The sequence below is a fragment of the Talaromyces marneffei genome, chromosome 3, assembly GCF_009556855.1.
Source record: "Talaromyces marneffei chromosome 3, complete sequence".
Taxonomy (NCBI): Eukaryota; Fungi; Ascomycota; class Eurotiomycetes; order Eurotiales; family Trichocomaceae; genus Talaromyces; species Talaromyces marneffei.
The window spans coordinates 771,504-792,672 of record NC_072350.1 but is presented as its reverse complement, the minus strand read 5'-3'; the positions used below and the strand labels follow the sequence as shown (position 1 = coordinate 792,672).

At 46.7% G+C, this 21,169-nt stretch overlaps 7 protein-coding genes across 7 annotated transcripts; 5 read left to right on the top strand and 2 right to left on the bottom strand.

Moving 5' to 3' along the window:
• Positions 1-419: 419 nt before the first annotated feature.
• Positions 420-7,853, top strand: EYB26_004039 (uncharacterized protein; the record flags this gene model as incomplete). The annotated part of the gene is made up of 5 exons (XM_054263333.1): positions 420-866; positions 930-1,073; positions 1,127-1,311; positions 1,364-7,361; positions 7,413-7,853. 5 exons carry the CDS (start codon positions 420-422, stop codon positions 7,851-7,853), a joined length of 7,215 nt encoding a protein of 2,404 aa, XP_054119308.1.
• Positions 7,854-8,715: 862 nt separating this feature from the next.
• Positions 8,716-9,543, top strand: EYB26_004038 (uncharacterized protein; the record flags this gene model as incomplete). Its single annotated transcript, XM_054263332.1, has 2 exons — positions 8,716-8,718; positions 8,794-9,543. 2 exons carry the CDS (start codon positions 8,716-8,718, stop codon positions 9,541-9,543), a joined length of 753 nt encoding a protein of 250 aa, XP_054119307.1.
• A 117-nt stretch (positions 9,544-9,660) lies between these two features.
• EYB26_004037 (uncharacterized protein) lies at positions 9,661-10,794 on the bottom strand (the record flags this gene model as incomplete). Its single annotated transcript, XM_054263331.1, has 2 exons — positions 9,661-10,467; positions 10,531-10,794. 2 exons carry the CDS (start codon positions 10,792-10,794, stop codon positions 9,661-9,663), a joined length of 1,071 nt encoding a protein of 356 aa, XP_054119306.1.
• A 566-nt stretch (positions 10,795-11,360) lies between these two features.
• Positions 11,361-13,529, top strand: EYB26_004036 (uncharacterized protein; the record flags this gene model as incomplete). Its single annotated transcript, XM_054263330.1, has 3 exons — positions 11,361-11,918; positions 11,973-12,904; positions 12,962-13,529. The coding sequence occupies 3 exons, from the start codon at positions 11,361-11,363 to the stop codon at positions 13,527-13,529; spliced, it is 2,058 nt and encodes a 685-aa protein (XP_054119305.1).
• Positions 13,530-14,204: 675 nt separating this feature from the next.
• On the bottom strand, positions 14,205-16,989 carry EYB26_004035 (uncharacterized protein; the record flags this gene model as incomplete). Its single annotated transcript, XM_054263329.1, has 2 exons — positions 14,205-16,869; positions 16,931-16,989. 2 exons carry the CDS (start codon positions 16,987-16,989, stop codon positions 14,205-14,207), a joined length of 2,724 nt encoding a protein of 907 aa, XP_054119304.1.
• Positions 16,990-17,395: 406 nt separating this feature from the next.
• Positions 17,396-19,167, top strand: EYB26_004034 (uncharacterized protein; the record flags this gene model as incomplete). The annotated part of the gene is made up of 4 exons (XM_054263328.1): positions 17,396-17,762; positions 17,817-18,650; positions 18,705-18,878; positions 18,932-19,167. The coding sequence occupies 4 exons, from the start codon at positions 17,396-17,398 to the stop codon at positions 19,165-19,167; spliced, it is 1,611 nt and encodes a 536-aa protein (XP_054119303.1).
• Positions 19,168-19,934: 767 nt separating this feature from the next.
• EYB26_004033 (uncharacterized protein) lies at positions 19,935-20,825 on the top strand (the record flags this gene model as incomplete). Its single annotated transcript, XM_054263327.1, has 2 exons — positions 19,935-20,067; positions 20,125-20,825. 2 exons carry the CDS (start codon positions 19,935-19,937, stop codon positions 20,823-20,825), a joined length of 834 nt encoding a protein of 277 aa, XP_054119302.1.
• Positions 20,826-21,169: the final 344 nt, after the last annotated feature.

Here is a 21,169-nt window from a genome sequence, read left to right as displayed (position 1 = left end):
CCCAGAATGGTGTTAGTTCAATGACAATGCCAAGACAGTGCGTCACCGCTTCCTGCGTCCCGCTAAGTTCAAAAAAGGGTTAGATTGGCTACTGTCCTATGGCAGTTGCGGAGCAGGGTGATCGCTCCTGGCAAAAGGTAAACAAACAGCCAAACCACATAAGGTCGAGTTCACTACGATCTTTCACGTTCGCGCAACTTCCCATTCATCCTCTATTTCTGAGCGCAAACTAATAATAAGCTCACTCTCGTTTGACGATTATCTATTAAAAACAGTTTTGGATTTTGCTTTTCACATTGATTGATTCTCTAATAGCACGCTGTTGAATTCGCGTTGTTCCCCACGACCGTATGACTTCCACCAGACGATAAGACATGCAATGAGCTAGGAATATCGACATGTGTTAAATATATGACAATATGCAGCCCTCATCAGTCAGTAGTTCGCCCCGTCGGGCTAATCCTTTCAGCCGCCATTCACCCTCGCCATCACCAAACCCTCAGGCCTCGACAGCAAGACCAAAGTCCGCCGTGTTCCCCACGACATTCGGCGAGTCTGAGAAGAAACAGCATACACGGAACTTATCGTTGTCGCATTTCTCAGCAGTTAGTCCGGGGTCGGAAAATCGGCCGCGTTCGAGTTCCTTCAGGCATTCTGTCCACGTGTCGGGAACATTTGCTCCCCAGTTCATAAAATCGGAAGAACTGCAAAGAGGAGCCAGCTCAATCCACAATTTGGAAGGAGATAATGATTTTTCCGGAAAGCGATATGTCTGGCTGAAAGATGCCGAGAAGGCTTTTATTCGAGGAGAGGTCCTCGAAGAGAGACAGGATGGCAACCTGTTGGTGCAATGTGACGACGGTAGCGTAGGTGAAACATGGTTCGAATATAGAAAGCAGAAGCTAACAAATCTTGTTTTCTTGGTCTAGCAACGAGAAATCAGCTCAGAAAATGCAGATAAAGTGAACCCCGCAAAATTCGATAAAGCAGACGACATGGCTGAATTAACTCATCTCAACGAGGCGTCTGTTGTGCATAATCTGCATATGCGGTACCAAGCCGATCTCATCTATGTTAGTAAATTTACATTCATACTTGCTATGGTAGATACTGACGAATCAGTTAGACATATTCAGGCCTTTTCTTAGTTACCATCAACCCGTATTGTCCCCTCCCAATCTACACAAATGAATACGTGAGGATGTACAAGGGCCAGAGTCGAGAAGATACACGACCGCATATATTCGCAATGGCAGATCAAGCGTTCCGCAATCTTGTGGAAGAAGGCGATAATCAAAGTATACTTGTGACGTATGATTCCCCTTAAGATCAATTCATATTGAGCTGCTAACGATAGTTTTAGTGGCGAGTCAGGTGCCGGAAAAACCGAAAACACCAAGAAGGTCATCCAGTACTTGGCTGCAGTAGCCACCCCTGAAACGTCTGGGTCGCGGTCCGCAGGAAAGCCTTTCTCCAACTTGTCGCAACAGATACTTCGCGCCAACCCAATCTTGGAAGCCTTCGGAAACGCCCAGACAGTGAGGAACAATAATTCTTCGAGATTTGGAAAATTCATTCGAATCGAGTTCACTCGCTCTGGACAGATATCCGGGGCTTATATTGATTGGTATCTTCTTGAAAAATCGAGGGTAGTCAAGCCCGGAAGTCGAGAACGCAATTACCATGTCTTTTATCAGCTCTTGCAAGGCTCTGACAAGAGTTTGAGAAGCAAGCTTTTGCTTGGAGACATGCAGATTGAAGATTTCACATATACGAGAGATGGTAACGACTCCATTGCTGGTGTGTCTGATATCGAGGAATGGAAAGCACTTATGGAAGCTTTCCAAATCATGAACTTCTCCGACAATGATCGGATGTGCATCTTGCGTACCATTGCCGCTGTGTTACATCTCGGAAATATCATGGTCACGAAAGAGCGTATCCGTGGTGATCAAGCCGCTTTGACACCGGAAGCCTATGACAGTGTCCAGAAAGCATGTCAACTTCTCGGTGTTGACCCCGATTCGTTTGTCAAGGGACTCTTACACCCTAGAGTCAAGGCTGGCAGAGAGTGGGTTGAGAAAGTTCAGACGCCGGAACAAGTCAAATTGGCACTTGATGCATTGGCTAAAGGCATTTATGAAATGGGCTTTGGTGATCTCGTGAATCGTATCAACAACCAGCTAGATATGAGTAGCTCTGCCAGTGACGATACCTACTTTATCGGCGTACTGGATATTGCTGGTTTCGAGATCTTTGAGAGCAACAGCTTTGAGCAACTCTGCATCAACTACACCAATGAAAAACTTCAACAATTTTTCAATCACCACATGTTCGTTCTTGAGCAAGAGGAATATGCTAGAGAGCAGATTGAATGGCAATTCATCGACTTCGGCAAAGATCTGCAGCCGACCATCGACCTGATCGAGTTGACGAACCCGATTGGTATTTTCTCTTGTCTAGATGAAGATTGCGTAATGCCAAAAGCCACTGATAAAACTTTCACGGAAAAATTGCATTCACTCTGGGATCGAAACTCGCCCAAATACCGCGCTTCTCGGCTAAGTCAAGGGTTTGTGCTAACGCATTATGCTGCTGAAGTTGAATACACGACCGAAGGTTGGCTGGAGAAGAATAAAGATCCTTTGAACGACAACATAACTCGCTTGCTATCCGGCTCGACCGACAAACACATTTGTAATCTGTTCTCGGACTACGCCGACACTGACGATGAACAAGGCTTTTCGCGAAGCCGGGTCAAGAAAGGTCTATTCCGCACAGTGGCACAGAGGCATAAAGATCAACTGTCAAGTTTGATGAATCAGCTTCATTCGACTCATCCACATTTCGTTCGCTGTATTCTCCCAAATCATAAGAAAAAGCCTAAGCAGTTTAACGGGCCGCTTGTCTTGGACCAATTACGATGCAATGGTGTTCTAGAAGGTATTAGGATTGCCCGAACTGGTTTCCCCAACCGTCTCTCTTTCAATGAATTTCGGCAGCGTTATGAAGTCCTCTGCCGCGATATGCCTAAAGGCTATCTCGAAGGGCAGAGCGCGGCGCATATCATGTTGAATAAACTCAATCTAGACAAGTCGTGGTATCGTGTTGGATTGACAAAAGTCTTTTTCAGAGCCGGAGTGCTCGCAGAACTGGAAGAGAAGCGGGATGCTCTTATCCGGGAAATCATGACTTTATTTCAGTCCGCGGCTAGGGGCTTCGTCCAGAGGCGCATTGCGAATAAGAGACTATACAGGGCTGAGGCAACTCGCATTATCCAGAAAAACTTTCACGTCTACTTGTCTCTACAATCAAATCCTTGGTGGCGGTTATTCACTGGAATGAAGCCGTTGCTTGGGGCCACGCGAACTGCCGCCGAGGTGAAGAAGAGAGACGAAAAAATCTTGAAGCTTGAAGCCAAGGCACAGCAGGACCTGCAAGACCGCCACAAATTGGAGGAAGAAAGGCGACGAGCAGAATTAGAAATCAACCGTGTCAAGAAAACATTGGAGAGTGAGCGAGCTCTTGCACTAGATAAAGAAGAGATCTTTAAGCGCCTTCAACTTAGGGAAGTGGAGCTCAGTGAGAAATTGGCTGAAGCTATTGCCGACCAAGAAAGTCTGGAGGGGCAACTTGATGAACTCATTGAGGCTAAGAGAAAGGCCGAGGAACAACTTGATGCGAGGAAAGTTCAACTAGAGCAAGCTGGACAGATCATTATGAAATTGGAAGCCGAAAAGAAACAACTGCAGGAGCGACTATCGGCTATGGATTCTGAGTTGAAGGAGATGGAAAACACGCATTCTCAGAGAGGCAACCAGGTGCAGGACTTGACGCAGGAAAAGAAAATGTTACAAAGTCAACTCAGCCTAAAGGAGAGGAAGCTACAAGACCTTGAGGCAAAGCTCTTGAAGTCCGACCAGAATCTTGATGTGAAGCTGGCAAAAACCTCCAAGGAACTCGAAGCATCCCGGATCCAAGTCAAGAATCTATTTGATGAGAATAAGGCTATCAGGCAGGAAATTGCTGAACTCTCGAAGACATCTACTGGTTACGAGGACCTGATTAGGCGCAAGGAGGGCGAACTCGCGGTCCTTCGTAACGATGCAAAAAGACACGAAGAGTCCAAGAGGAGTCTTGAAGTAGAGAGACAATCTCTTGGGGATCGACATGATAACATGCAGAAACGTCTACGCGACCTTCAGGCTGAGATGGACGCAACAAAATCAGAGAAACTTACCCTCGAGCGCGAAGCTGCAGATGTTAAGAAAATGCTTGAGGCCAAGATGAGCGAGGATGCTGAAGCTGGCCACAGTCGAAAACTCCTTGAACAACAGGTACAGGACTTGAAAGCTCAGCTCTTCCAATTGCAAGCAGATCTCAGCAGAGAGAGACAGTCACGAGACGATGTTCAAATGCTAGGAGAACACAAGTTAGCTGAGCTAAAGGGCAAATACGAAAACTTGAACGAAGCGAAGATCACCATAGAAAAGGAAATGTATATTCAACAAGATTCATTACGTCGTGCCACAGAGGCTCGTACTACTGCTGAACAAGTCCGCAAAGACCTACAAGCCGAACTGATCAGGTTGCGCGAACGCTTTGCCAACGCCGAAAAGGCACGATTAGATGCAGAGAGCCATGTCGAGCAGAGCTTGATAAAGCAAGCTAACGAGAAGCAAGCGGTCCTTCGCGCCGAACTTGATGCTATCTCTAGACAATTCCAGGAAGCGGAAGGAGATAAATCTCGTTTATCCGTCCAGGTTCAGGAACTCACACAGATGCTCGCGGATTCTGAAACTTTCCGTGAACGTCACGACCAACAGAAGGAGCGCCTGGAACGAGAGCTTGTTACAGTCAAAGGAAGACTTTCTGCGTCTGAAAATGACAATCGTGCCCTGCTCAATAAAATACAGCAAAAGAACTTAGAGATCTCTCGATCAAATTCAAAGGCCAGCGATAGCCAACGGTCTCGGATTGTTCAGCTTCAAAATGAGAAAGCAAAGTTAGAAGAGGAGCAAAAGAAGGTGCAACGTCAATTAGGCGATGCACAGGTTACCATTACGTCGCTTGAAAAACAGAAAGAAAAGTTGGCTTTGACTGTAGAAGACCTGAACCATGAAGTTTCCCGAGAGCACAAGGCTAGTCGCAAAGCCGAGGCAGCTTTGTCTACGATCACCCTTCAACTGGCGGAAGCAAACCGAAATCTCGAAACAGAAAGACAGATGCGAAACCAGGCACAAGCCAACACTCGTCAACTTCAAGCAGCCTTGGACCAATCTCACAAAGAAATTGAAGATTGCCATCAACAATTGATGCTTCTGCACAAAGTCTTTGATCCTGAAACCAATGAAGCCAACGAGAACCCGAAGTCTTGGGAAGCTATCCAGCCGGATCTTTCCAAGAAAGTGGACCTTGCTCAACTTCTTGAGATGGCTCATAGTGACTTACGCGTTGCTGAAGAGAGATACAACAGGGCAGAGAGCCAATTAGCCGAAATGCGTCAACGTCATGAAGGCGAGATGAAAGAGATGGATGCTCGCTACAGCTCATCCAAGAGAGCTCTGCTAGAGGAGATAGACAATAACCAGGTTGCCACTTCTCGATCACCAACCCACATTCGAAAGAACTCTGAGATTGCCAAAAGATTTTCTAATCCTTCGACACCCAACCGACGATTCAATCTCAATGAAGTCAATCAGGATTCTGGCCGATCAGATCGTACTGTCGACACTACAACTTTCCAAAAGCGAATGGACCTGGCAACAGAGGTCGAAGAGTTGCAGAACAAATTGCAGATGGCGGAAATGCAAAATAGACACCTACAAAATCAGCTTGAGCTCACCACTCCTAACCGTGACATGTGGCAAGATGATAGTCCATCAATCCGTCGTGTCCAATTGCTGGAACGTGAAAATGGCAGGCTTCATGCAAAATTGGATGATTCAGCCAAGAAGGTCTCTGCTCTAGAGCGCATGATCCAAACTGGAGAGTTATCCTTGCGTGACGTACAAGCTAAGTCTCACGAGGAGCTTTTTGACCTCATTAATTCCCAAGAGCAGTCGAGAAAATCTCTTCTCAATGTCAACAAGAATGCTGTGGCAGAACTTACGGAGGCCAAGTCTCAATTTGAAAAGTTGAAGAGAAGCAAGGCTGCTCTAGAGGTTGAGTTAAGAGATGCTCGCTCCGATCTCCAGGACGCCGAATTTGCAAGAGAACAGGATGCAGCTAGTCGAAATCAGCTATTGCAGGAATTTTCTGATCTACAAATTCGTCTCGATGCCGAAGAGTCGAAAGTCATTGACTTGACGTCTGGCCTCAGTCTGTACAAGAGCCGTGCCGATGAATATTTCAGCAAGCTTGAACAAGCAGAGATTGCAGTACTCAAAGCTGCTCGAGCAGAACAATTCGCCAAGTCTCAAGCCAAGGAAGCAGAAGACACATGTGCAACGATAATGGCCGATCGTCAGCGCATGGACTCCCTGGTCGAAGACTTACAACGACAGGTTCAGTCGTATGAAGAAAAGGTTGAGGATCTCTCTGCCGATCTCGAAGGGGCTCTTCAGGGCAAGCGACGCCTGCAGAATGAGCTAGAAGATTATAGGAACCATAGAGCATCGGAGATCGAAGATAAAGAAGCCTCCCTCGAACAGACAAGGAAGAAATACCAGAGAGAGTTTGCGACAATTACGAACGAGCTTGAAATCGAGCGGGAGAACATACTTCATGTTCGCGATGAGAACTCTAGGTTGCGAGAGGAGTTGGAAGACTTGCGCAGCAAGTGGGATAATGAGGTGCTCAATAGCTCAACATGGGCCAAAGAGAAGTCTCGCCTAGAAATGACATTGCAGGATGTCTCCTCCTCCCGTGATGAGGCAGTCAAGGCACACAACGATGCTCAAAGCAAGGTTGTGTCATTGTTATCACAGGTGCGAAATTTGCGTACTTCTGTCGACGACATGACTTCAGAACGAGACTTCTTGGCCAAAGATAAGAAGGTGTTGGAGTCTCGACTGAAGGAGGCTACGGACCGACTCGAAGACTTGGCGAATGGAGATAGCCCTTCGATGAGGGACGCGGCTGGCATGGATCGCGAAATCCTCGAACTTAGATCAAAGCTAGCTCAACAGGAAGACGTCTCTGCAGCTGCAGTTGGAAAGATGCGTCGAGCGGAAGCTCTTTCTGTTGAAATGCAGAAAGAATTGGTTGCTGAGAGGGAGGCACACGCCACTCTTTTCAAAGACAAGGCATCACTGGAGAAACAACTGAAGGAGGTCCAGCTTCGATGTGTCGACTTGGAAACCAAGGGCTATTCCTCGGCTTCCCAGGATGTTAAATTTCTTCACAAGCGAATCAAGGAGGTAAGTGTCTTGATGTTTAATGATCTTTACCTGATGCTAACATTGATATAGCTTGAAACCCAGCTAGAGGAACAGGAATCTAAATACAGTGCCGAGCAACGTTCCACACGAAATGTTGATCGTACAGTCAAGGACTTGCAATCCCAGATCGAACGGAGAGATAAGATGAATTCACAATTAACCGATGATATCAACAAATCTCGTGACAGAATTGAACGTCTTCTCCAAACCATCGACGAGCTTCAGTCTTCTGACTCTCAAAGTCAATTGCAAGCCAAGCGGGCGGAGCGAGAGTTACGTGAAGAGCGTGAGAAGGCTCTTCGACTGGAGAGGGAGCTAGAAGGATGGAAGCAATTGCGTATCGAGAGAGGCAGCATTGCTGGAAGAGCTAGTGCATTGAGCGACGTTGCTAGTCGGCGTGGCAGTGGTGTCTATAGTGGCACAACCGAGATACCTCAGCGAAAATTCAGCAACACCAAAGGCTTTATCTAAGATGATTGATAAAGGATATGAATCAGTATATCATACCATTTCTGAACATTTTTGACTCTTTTACTGCTGTTTTTGCATGTGCAATATCTGCTGGGGCGGATTCCGGTTGTTTTGCGTTTTCTTGAGGATGCTATGATTTGGGAGCAGTGGACATCACTGGAAATTAAGAGAGGGCTTCTGGAGTTTGTTTTGTTTATATTATATGTTCATTCGTATGTATTATGATCTTCATTAGGGTGCAAGTGATTTGGTTGGTTAGTGTTTCATTTTTAGCCAGTCATATTGATGAACATGATTTTTTTTAAGCTCCGATACTACGATTCATTTGTGTCGTACATTACTTTCACCTGACAGTTTGAGAGTTGTATAAGGAATATAATACCTTCATGAATTAGATATTAATTACTCAGGCCCCGTAAATCGAAGCTAGTTATGGTCTTTCCATCTAGGTAGGTATAAGTGTTTGATATGAAGACAGGAGACTAGACCTTGATAACTATTGTCAGGGGCTGCCTGGATATAAATGTCGTTAATACATATTCAATATATATATATATATATATTCAAGTACAAAACATCTCCTCAGACATGATTTGATAAGTTCTTCCCTGAGCAAACAGTACGCGTATCATGTTGGATGCACAAGTGAAGTTAGGGCACTGTTGTATCCGAAAATGGACTAGCGTCAGCTGTCAAGCTTCTTGAAATGTCGATGCCAACGTCAAACCTCAACCTAAAAAGACAACGTTTCTCTCTTTCCATGAAACAGCAGTCAATCGCGCAAACCTATACCCGAGGATTTTTATACCATATGAGCGCATTGCATACCCAAAATTCATAGCACATTCTCACAGTCACCAAGATGGTAAGTGGTCACATTCATATCCTGATGTTCTTTTTACTCGACCGATCACCAAATTTATACGTCAAACTCCTCTAGGCTCGAAACAGCGAGAAAGCGCAGTCGATGCTCTTCCGCTTCCGAGCGGCACAGGCAGCAGATCTTGGAATCCTCGACATCGCACGCACGCGCCGACCAAAGGGCATTACACAGATAGATTCCATACCAACCGCAGAAAAATGGCGAGGTCAAGTGCTGAAGGAAATATCGCGCAAAGTCACAAGAATCCAGGACCCTAGTCTAAGCGACTACCAAATCCGAGATCTCAACGATGAAATCAACAAACTCATGAGGGAGAAACATATGTGGGAGTCACAAATTCGGAATCTAGGCGGACCAAACTACATGCGTGGCGGTGGGAGGGTTTATGATGATGAAGGCAGGGAAATTCCAGGTGGTGGGAAAGGTTATCGATATTTTGGACGTGCGCGAGAACTTCCTGGTGTCAAGGAGATGTTTGAAGCAGCAGCGAGGAAAAACCGACCAGATGAAGAGGAAACCGAGAGCGGGAAGAAAGCTGCCGAATTATTCCGCAAACACGTTGATGCTGCTTACTTCGGCTATGGGCGAGATGAGGAAGAGGATGCCCTGGTTGCCTATGAGCAGAAACGTGAAAAGGAAGCAATTGAGAATATGATAAAGAACGGGGAGAATGAAGTCGAGGATGGTTGGGAACCGTTGCCGGGCGATGCTGGAGATGGCGTAGAATGGAGGCTTCCCACGCTTGAAGAAGTTCAAGAGGAGCTTGTCGATAGAAGGCGCCGAAGACTTCTGGACAAGATCTCATGAAAATTGTGTTCATGCCAATCAAACAAAATATGCTATTTGTACAGTATTTCTAGCGATTGTTCAAAAATAGGATCTAATATACATGATAATATACACGCTTATACATAGCACACCCCGCTATCTTCGCTCCGAGCTGGTTATTACTTTCATTGTAGCGGTGCTTTTGGAAGCTTCCATCCGCTCTTGCTGTTTCAGCTTTCGCTCGCGCGTGATAGCCTTGAGTCTTTGTGTCCGACTAGGACCAAAAGTCTTCAAAGTTCCCTCCTTGCGTGCCCTTAATTCTTCTCTAACATCGTCGAGAACAAACTTCCCCAGGTCGCCGGACCGCCATTTTTGAACAAGATTAATGGCAGCTTGTTCTATATTCGGAACCGCGCCCTTTGAAAGCAATCCCACTTGGTGAGCGAATCGCGTAAGCAGCGGCATGACTTCGTTTGTAGGTTCGGACCATTTCTCATAAACTTTTGGATCAAATAAGTTGATTTGGTACAGAAGATAATCTGCCAATGTGACGGGGGGTATAATCGTATCTTTGACGCAACCGCAAAGAGCAAGTTTCAGCATCCTCTCAGCATCAGGCATGTAGGGGACAAACACGCCGGGTGTATCCAGAACATGAACCGAAGATCCGTCCTCTCTTTCTACCACCTTGACGGGGGTACCAATCTTGCGCGTTACACCTGGGTGCTCGCCCGTCTTGAGTGCCTTGGCTTTATGGACACCTTGATTCCTGAGAGTGTTTATCAAAGATGATTTTCCAATGTTTGGCATGCCAACAACCATCGCTCGACTAGCTGCTATCCGGTGAGCGGTTGATTTGTCTGCTTTTAGATGCCTCAATATAGCACTGACGGAGTCCGCGGAAGTCGACGTCGTGAAAAAGACGGTGGTCTTCGGATCGAGCTTGCGCATTAATTCTTTATTCTACACAAAGGCGCCGATGTTAGTCTCTTGAATACGACGTATTGTAGACTTGATATTGTTTACTTTTCGTGTCACGCCATCGGCTTCTCCTCCCAAGTCTCTCTTCGTATATACAATGAGACGTTGTTTGTCCCCAAGAGCCTCCTCAAACATGGGATTGATGGAAGTAATCGGAACCCGAAAATCTCGACATTCGATAATATAATCTATACTCGATATCATACTCTTCATCTTCTCCAGACCAGCCTTGTGATGGCCCAGGAAGTATGAGCGCGGAATCGAGTCATATTGAGGGAACACGGCGCGCGGAATAAATTTGGCGGTCATCGTTGTCGACGCAGGGGTTGCGTTTTCAGTTGAACTTTGGAGGGCGCGGGCATCTTATCAATCGATCGTCGATTCAATCATACATCGCCAAATGGTTCCATTAATGTGCAACTATTGATCAGGACGTCATGACCTCAATCCCGGAGTCGGCATCGGAGAAAATCAATATTTTGTCGGCAGAACAACAAAGGCGGTGAACTGTATACACACTTGACGTTATCGTTATCTGCATGGGTTTGGGCACTGATAACGAATGGGGGTTTTTTTAATCTTCCTCTCATTTGCCTCGAATTCTTAACTTTTCTATACTCCTGGCAAAATAAATCTCACTTAAATGGATTCAGCAAGGACTACACCTCTAAAGTAGGAAAACTTTTGTGATCATGAAGGAATCAGGTGCGGGGTATCTATCTGGGCAAAGCTTGGAAGAGTCTTGGACTGACACCACAGTTTCCAGATAGGAGAGAGCAATGAATACTTGTGATGTTGAAGATCTAAACCATAGAGAGCAAAAATTGAATTCGTCCCATTCTCAAACCCACAAAATTTTGCTGTAGACATTCTCAATGTCTCTGATTACGGCCTTTCGTCCTCGGTCCACCAGGACCTCGTCTTCTTTGCGACACAGGTCAGAAAGAGCGCGTCCTCGTCATCAGGCAAGTTCTCCAGATGATCAGAATAGAATACCTGAAGAAGACGAAGAAAATGAAGATCCGGATGCGCATTCCATCATAACTCCGTCGAAGCACACGCCCAAACCATGGCGTGCTTTAAAGGGCTCTATCGCTAGAGGTGGTCCTCTTCGCCCGTTTCGACTCTTGAAACAAGATATTATCAATGTTCGCAGGCGATACTTGTCCGATTGGACAGTATTTAATCAGCAAATATTCGCCAGCGCCGTGTATGTGTTCTTCACCAATCTTCTTCCAGGCATCACGTTTGCGAGTGACCTGTACGTTTTGACCGGGGCCAATTGGGGAACGATTGAGGTAGTCTTTAGCACTGGTCTTTGCGGTATCATCTTTGCTCTTGCTTCGATTCAGCCATTGACCATCCTCGGCGTGACTGGACCCTTCTCTGTATTGGCCGAGAATATATATGCATTGTGCCATGATAATTTCAAGGTACGAAGACCACCTCGCAGTTCTTGAACTTCATTAGCCTGACAACCAAATCAGATACCCTTCTTGCCATTTATGGCATGGTCATTGATCCATGCTGCTTGGATGCATTATGTGCTAGCTATTGTCAATGCTCATGACTGGACCATGCGATATGTCACGACATTCTCCACCGAGATTTTTTCGTTGTTGAACAGTGTGATATATTTCCACAAGGCTATCCAGGAATTGCAACGAGCTCACGACAGCCTTTCATTTGCAGCCTTCCTCTATGCAATTATTGGTGCGATTGGCACCATGCTTCTTGCCATATTTCTCTCGACGGCTGAATCGTGGCGACCATTGTTCCACCGATATATTCGGCTCGGTCTTGCAGAGTATGCCGCCGCAATCTCCATTATTATTTTCATTGCCATGCCTCATGTCGGAGAACTAGCGAACTTGGACAAGATGACTCTTAACGTAAGCCATTCATTTCGGCCGACGTCTCCAGAACGTGATACATTCTTCGTCAAGTTCTGGACTTTGCCAGCAGGCTGGATACTGGCTGCTATCCTGCCTGGTTTTATTATCACAGTACTATTCTTCTTCGACCACGAAGTGAGTTCGATTATTTGTACCATTGACAGATACGGGACCCGAAAGCCTGGTGGATTCGCATGGGACATCGTTCTACTTGGCACGACGACGGCAATCTGTGGGATTCTGGGGATTCCTCCGGCAAATGGACTGCTTCCTCAAGCCCCTCTTCACTCGGAATCGTTGATGCATTCAGAGCAAGAGCAGCATACGGTAATTGTGGACGGTGTGGAAAAGGTAGAGTCTCGCGAGGTTCGACGTGTTTATGAGCAACGTTGGTCGGCATTTTTGCATGCCGGAGGCATCATGCTTTTTGTTAGCCCGCCTTTCATGACTGTTTTGGGCTTGACCCCAACAAGCGTGTTAGCTGGGCTGTTTCTGTTCATGGGAGAGCAGAGTTTATCAGTAAAGTACATACACCTCCTAACCGCAGTTCTCTGTCAGACTTTTCTAACCGCACCGTGTAGCCCTATATTATACCGCTTTTTCTATCTCCTGACTCCGTCGTCAGAGCTCCCTCAGCTGCCTGCTTCTCTTCATGACAAGGACATCCCCTCTCAGAGACCTTCCTACCTCCCCATCCATTATTACACCATGCTTCAAATCGTTCTCACAACTGCAATCTTCGTTCTGACCTTGACGAAAGCTGCACCGGCGTTTCCGGTTCTCATCATTGCTCTAGTTCCCTTCCGCTTGCTCTTTATAAGACGATGGTGGAATCGCGAAGTACTCCGATTTGTCGATGCATGGGCATGTCGTGAGGGTACACCTGAGGATGATGAAGACCAGCGAGCTCAGAGCAAAATTGTGAGTGACGCTGCAGACGACGCGGTGTTCACCGCTGATGCTTACCCGCTAAATAGCGGGCGAAATATGGGCGGAGATTCGTATGTTACGTCTCGTGTACAAGTTGGCGCTCGTGATACGTCTAATACGGATAATACGCATGAGTGGATAGAGCTAAATTTGCATGAGCCTCGAGCTCCGGAAGATGAAGAGATCGGTGCTCGAACGAACAAGAGTTTTGACACCTAGTATGCTCGCAACACGACTGGTACTACAATCCTTACTTTATATTCCCAGAAGTTTGCGCAGTACGCATGCTACACGACAATCGGTACTATGCTGTGTAACATAGCAATGTGAGGGGTTCATATTTCGGTATAGAAACGAATTCAAATTTCGGCATTGTTCAAGGGAAATTGTCTTTATCATATAACAGGAACAAATTCGGGCAATGAAGGTGATATATTCATGCATTTTGGCAGTGTTCGGTAATAGAGTGTTTTGAGTCCAGTGTTTTTTACTTCCTTGAATTTATTGTACATAATTTCGGGTTGTTTGACCGATCCTATAAGTTGAATATGACATTTTCCAACGTCTCCATCTGATCCGCCTGAGTTATAGAACGAGTATTTATATATATCATGCATAATGCAGCTCGCGACGACTTCAATTGGACCTATACTAGCGATGACTCGATCCGCAGCGAAGTCCAAGCCCAAAAGGTGGTGTGGGAACATGAAGACTCTGGAGCGCAATGTTCGGGTCGTTCACCCCTCAGCCCTGCTTAAAGGTAAGTGTTGATCCCTAGATGTTCGACAAGCCGATTGACGCTGAAGTCTTTCATTCTTTCAATAGAGGACAGAGTGGTATTGTGCGCATATGATTTGCTTTGCATAAGCTTTGAGAATAGACAAATGATTTGAATCACGTCCTCCATCCTTGCACGAAATCGTGCAACCGATCAATGACAACACCAAAAATAGCATTCACACTATCAGAGATCAGTTGCTCGAAATGCCTTATGGCCTCTTCCTCGCTCAGTTCCAAGTGAAACCGCTCCTTCACTTTGAGCACAGCCTTATCCGGCTCCACTCTGATATCCGGAATGTTGGCATCGACCATAAGACTGAACAGATTCAGGATGAGGTTTGCTGACTTGCGGAGCGTAGTATATGCAGTGAAGCAATGTTGTTTGAATTGGAGGTAGTGTTGGGAATTGGCACCTCCCATGCCCTCAACCATCTCTTTACAGAGTTTCATCATCGGCGCAAAGGGCTTGGGGTCTCGACCGAGGATGAAGCCAAAGTCTGCATGGAAGAAATGGCCGTCGGGTGCCAGGAGAAGGTTTTCGAGATGGCGATCTCCAACACCAAGGAGATACGTAACGACACAATAACCAGCGCATGACTTGATGTATATATCCATAGTCTCTTTGCGAACACCAAGTGGCTCTGAGTCATCGGGATTGTTGGCCCTCAAGTATGCGAGAATAGAGCCTTTATATTTCGCAGACGCTGCTGAAAGGGAAGTTGAAGGGATAAACTGTGCAGCCCCAGCAGTTGAGCCAGTCGCCAGAATACGATATGGAGTAAGCTTTAGATCCAAGTTCTCCTTTTGTAGCAATTGGTCCATTAGGGTGATGATCTGAATGACTAGCTGGTCCTGACGAAGATCGTCGCCAACCTTGAAATGAACGGGATATTTGCGGCCGTCGGATGTTTTGAAATTGACAAGCAGCGGGGATAAAGAGGATTTGAAAACGTTGGAATCGTCGGGGAAGCATCCCGTTATAGTGACACTAGGATCCAATGGTAAGGGCAGAGGCGGGTCGATGGTGATAATTTCATTCTTAGGATCTTTGAGATATTTTTTCAATTTCTCAATCTTGACAGCACGATTTTCTCTCGAAAAGCGTAACTCTTTTGCAATTCTTGTCAGGACAGTGATTAATTCGCCTTGGCGGAGTAAGATCTTTCGATGTTCTGGATGAACTTTCTCCAGCTCAGTCATAAAGTAATATTCCACACGGGCGAATAAGCGCCGATGAGATGCCAGATTTGCGATACCTGTGTCATCGCATTCAACCATGAGGTACCAGTGGAGATAGTTGCCAAGCACGAAATTGTTAGCAGCCCGTGCCATCAAAAAATTGGCCAAAGATGAGTCGTGTGCGACTTCTTCTGCAGTTTCTTCCGGTGTCTTTTCGAACTTCAAGGCTTGCACAAGTTGTAAAAGGTACAGAAGAAGCTCGTCATCACCTGCCTTTCGCAAACGGTCAACTGCATATGCACGAACCGTGGCATTATCGAAAGTCGGGCCCAACAACTCCAGAGCGTCATCGACATCAATCTCGGTCCATTTGGGCAAAATCTCCATGGCTTGTCGAGCTTCACCATGATCCCTCCAATTTACTGATTTGACGAATTTCGTGAGTGCCTTCTTATCGCGAGTCAAGTAGTATCTGAACCGCCAGATCAGGTCCTTCTCCTCAGCTGTCAACTCATGAGTAGGACCATAGGACATGATAAAGTTCAACTCGTCACGTATCTTGGGATTAGGCTTGAGATCACGGTCCATGATTCCGGTTCGATGACTACGCACAAGCCTTCTGTGCTTGTCTTCACAGGGGTTGCCGGTCTGTCCGACTTCCGGATCATAGATTCTAACAACTCGGTAAGTTCCCGCGTCATCGGGACCTTCGATTCCAGGACCTAACTGAACTTCAGGTGGCGGTTTAAGAGTACCTGTAGGGTTGTTCTGTGTGTGTGAAGGATGCGTTGAAACCGGTGGAGGGGGATATTCATAATCGGCCCATACAATAGGATGATCAAATCGTGGGAAATCAATATATAGAAGAAAGTTCTCTTCATCCAAGCTTTCTGTATCGGAATCTTCTTCGCTGACCCCATTGTCTTTTTGGATGGCTTTCTTTTTCGCGGCTTGAACTATCGTTGCTCTTTTCTTCGCGGCTTCCTCCGCACTTGTTTTGATTTTCTCTAATTGGCGAAATACCAACTGGTCCAGCCAGTCTACCCGGGTCATTTCGCCCATCTCATGTTTCTTTATTAGACCTTCAATACGCTCAAGTTCGGCTTCCTCGGGCGATTGAGTAAGAGAAAGTGCGCCATCTGTCTTGCGACGTTGAACGGGCGGTATAGCTGGTGTTGTACTAGACGAGAAACCGTCCGCGGCCTTGTTCCGATAAATCTTACATTTCTGTCTTCCCATTCGCAGCTTGCCATCGGTGTCGAATAATGATATTGTAGTCCCGCCGAAGGGAACGCCATGGCCATTCGAGGTTTCATTACCGAGGGGCGAGAGATCCCAAATCGTTATAGCCAACTGCGATCCCAAAGGCGCATCCTTTACACATAGTGGCAGTTGTAGCCATTCGTTCCATGTGCGACTCGTCTTGAAGGACTTGTACGATGTCTGCATCGGCACGCCGAGGGGCTTGGAATCGGACCATAGCTGAACGGTGACGAATAGGTCCGACGCAGGGCTTTGGTTGGACCCGAGGTGTCGCAACTCGGGATTTTTGAGGAGTGTGGAATATGGGATATGCTTCTGTTTGCCCTCTAAAGAACCGCTGTGCATAGCTCATTAGTCCGTGTTGCGCTTGATGTCTCCGAGCAGATGACTGGACTTACATCTTGACCTGCACGGGAAGGTCGACCTGAGTGGAGGTCGCAAACGTGAAAGCTTCCATTTTGCAATCGCTTCAGCTTCTCCAGCCACGTTCTTCCATCATAGACAAAGTAAGAACAAGTGGTGGTGTCTGATTGTTGCTCTATGTAGGTGTAGTCAAAACGGGAAGGCGGTGGAGTAGGTAGGTTGCTGCTGGTGTGTGAGACCCACGTCGATGACGGTCAAGGCTTCAGGCGCGTCCCAACGCGCTACTATAATTCCCCCCCGATAATGCCTCTTTGGGTGACGTCTATTTCGCGTTTATTTTCGCATGCGTTTGTTCTCATTCCAAGTTAGAACTTTTAGTATTTGAACTTCTGCTACTTCGACCAACCTTGTGACTTGTTTCAGCCTGTTATATAGCACGGTACTCGAATTGCAGCGCCGCATTTTAGATCGTTCCGCTCCAGGAAAAATCGTGCTTGAACATGGCTCCCTCCAGGCTTTCTACCAGCATATACCAAGACGACCAACTTTCATCGCCTCCCTCTCCGTCTTCAGACGGGTCACCAGCGACTTCATCTGATAAAGAAAATCAAAATCGGCAACGGCCACAACTCGGAAAGAGGAAGAGCGACATGGCGCTGGATACTTCCGCAACAGGATCGTCGTCGTCAGGCAGCAAGCGAGCACGACTAGCCGAGTTACAGGGAAATGCGGACTCTACACAGGCCTCACAGTTTCAGCCACGAGCGTCTCAAAAAGCTGCCACCGACTACTACGATCCAGATCAAGATGTCGCCGAGCGTCGGAAGATTCGAAAGGGCCTTAGAGACCTACAACGTGAAATGAATGGTACGTCTAGGCGTCGGGTTTATAGTTGCGGTTAGTGTGCTGATGAAAGAATAGACTACAGAGGCGAATATCTGCAGAGCAACAACAAGGGTATCCTCAACACCATCCAGAAAGCGAACGAATATTTCGCCCAAGTGAAACAGACGTCAGACGCGACTGTCGATTCTGCGCTTTTGGTCAATGCGGCGGATCTGTCGTATAAAAAGGCGGCGCGCACGTTGGATGGAGCCGTTGCCGGTATAGACGTAGACGAATTCGTCTCCAAATGCTTGTCCTTTATGCGTCAAACCCCGTCGAACGGGTCAGCGAATAGTTTTGGCAGCACACAACGCCGCACCCAGAATCGAGCAAACGGCGATGATAGCGATGACGATGCAGTCGATGATACATTGAACTGGGATTGGCTGGGTCGAGCTGCCTGTTTTCCGTACAATGCGCGTCCTTCATTATCCGGTTTCCTTCTTGGTCCATTATCGGTCCAGAAACGCACTCGACAGCTTACGCAACGCAGAGCGGCAAATCAAATCGACAGGACGCAGATCGTGCGACCACAAGATCTTGAGGAGCAAGATCTGGACAGACAAGAGTCCTCAAACCTTACTGCGATGTGCACTAAAATCCGCAAACTCTTAAAAGAGGCGACAGATTCACGGACTGTTGCTGTTAATGAGGAGTTGGGCGCATTGGGAAGGGAGCCTACAGCCGAGGAGGTTGACGCAGTCATGGACAAGCACAAGATTTCCCAAGACGGAGGTATTTTGCTTTTCCCATTTGCCATCAACCCAAAGTCCTTTGGGCAGAGTGTCGAGAACCTGTTCTATATAAGCTTTTTGATCAGAGATGGCAATGTTGCAGTTAGCCAGGATCGCCATGGTCTGGTTACTATACGTAAGATTCATTCTATGTGCGATCGCCCACATCAAGCTAACGTATCATCTCTAGAAACATCAACGCCATATCCTCCACTCGAGGCGCAGCAAAAGGGCATTCAGAAGCATCAGCTCATATGGAGTCTTAATTTTGAGATATGGCAGCAGCTGATTGAAACGTTCAACCTCAAAGAATCCACCATACCACACCGAAACGATGAAGAGTTCCAGCGACAAAACCAACATGGTTGGTACAGTTGAGTGTCTAGATTGTTTGGTTTTTTTTTTTTTTGGTTCAAGGCGTGTTGCGAAACGTTTGGCGGGAGGACGCGGTGTTGCTTGATACCCCTGCTGGTTTGTCCCTTCGCTGTGCTGTTATTTGCAAGATCAATATAGCATCTTTATACAATTTCAACGGCACTGTTTGCACAGCGCCAGCTGAGCAAAGATCAATCATCTATCCCATACACCGTCAAATCCTGACTCATCTCAGGCCACGCATAAACAGCACTATGCGCACCGCCAAAAACCCTTAACTTCCTCTTTCCTCTGAATTGCAACCCAATCTTCTGCGATACACGAGCACTACATGCATCGTCATGCATGCCCACAGTACCCAGAAACGTCCTTGATCCCAAACTCCCGGCGTGCATAATCATAATCCAATGATCCTATACTGGCTTCAGTCGCGTATCCTTTCCCGCTTTCCAATACGTTCAAGTCAATGTCCTGTCTAGCGGCTCTAATAATTAGCCTTGCACCATCTCGCATCTCCTCTATCAATCGACTATTTCCACGTTAGGCCATTGAATCGCCAACGGGCTCGACGCTGAGTCATCGTCAGTCCTAAAAGAGGATATGGTGCTACCCCTTCGGGAACTTGAGCCGAGGGCGAGTTGGACGCAAAAACATCCGTGAATACTTGAATAAATACTTGAATAATTTGAAGCATAAAAATACGTAAAAGAGAAAATGCGGATCCTTCCAAAGCCAAAAACTTAGCAAGCGCGGGCTGTGATTGGGCAGAGCACTTGTCGGATTAAGAAACGATTACGGTAAGGTTTGGGCCTCGGCCTGCGCCTTCCCGATTAGGGCTCGAGCTTCATTCCACGGTTCAGTGTTGCCTCACGTCCATTTCTAAGCATCCAGTCTGGACTCCTGTTTTAACCTCTTTACTACGTACGTATGTAGTATCTATATATTTACATATCCATAAACTGCTGCATCTGCAATACCCTTCGTTGCAAAATACTCAATCGTGTCAGACTCACAGCAACAAAAGCCTACCAGCACCGAATTCGCCATGGGCTCCAAATTGTTCCCTGGCGACCCGACCAAGGTCATGGTTATCCGACAAGTCACTTCGAACATCGCCACATTCAGTGTCCCGTTTCAACGCTTTGGCTTGATCAAGTTTGGCGGAAGAGGTACTCTTGGTGCATTTCCATATAATCGCCATCGGAATCAAGCAGCTGGCTGATATGTGATCGTAGTCAAACTCGCGACTGGAAACATGCTCGTCGTCTCGCCAGTCGCACTTACCTCCGAAGTACAACAGACAATTGCCTCGCAAGGCGGACAGATAAAATACATTGCCGCACCAGATATGGAGCATCACCTCTATCTCACGGCGTGGAAAAAGGCCTTCCCCGACGCAGAAATCATTGCGCCTGAGGGCCTATACGAAAAGCGACAGAGCAACCCCGACCAGAAAGATATCCAATTCTCACATATCCTCACCAAAGCCAACAAACACAACATCCATATTTCGGAAGAATTCGACCGCGAGATCGATATCGAATACGTCGACGGACACGGCAACAAAGAGATTGTCTTTTTACACAAACCCAGCAAAACCATGATCCAGGCCGATCTCATTTTCAACTTGCCAGCCAAAGAGCAATATTCTCGCACTGGCGAGTCTCCCACCTCCGGCATCTTCACCAAGTTATTTTTGCCCTTGATCTCGGCCAATCCGCCGCCGGCAACATGGCACAAGCGGTTTGTGTGGTATATTACGGCCAAAGATCGCAAGAGCGTTGAGGAATCCGTTGCAAGGATAAATACGTGGGATTTCGACCGGATTATTCCTTGCCATGGTGATGTAATTGAGACTGGGGGGAAAGCGGTGTTCCAGAATGTGTTTGAGTGGTTTTTAGAGGGAAAGAATAAGCAGCAGCGACATCAACAATGATCAAGTTGATCGCGAAGTATTTGTATTTTTACTAATAGCTTAAAGCTTCGTGGGCGTTTTGTCTAGAGTAATACCATAGTAATTGTTTTCATGATGGGTCGACCAACACGAGAGTCAGCATTTTGAATTATGGAAGCGTAACATGTGATGTTGTGAAACCAAAGTCACGAATATTCTCTTATTCGCCCTTCTTTCTCCCTCCATCATTCAATTAACGGTTGACACCCGATCGGCCATATTATTTTACTTGTAGTGGGAAAGTAGATCAGCTACTCCGTAGACTCTTGTGGTTGTCAGATGATTTTCCGGCGGTTGGTGTCAGGTACACACATTGACGTCATCGC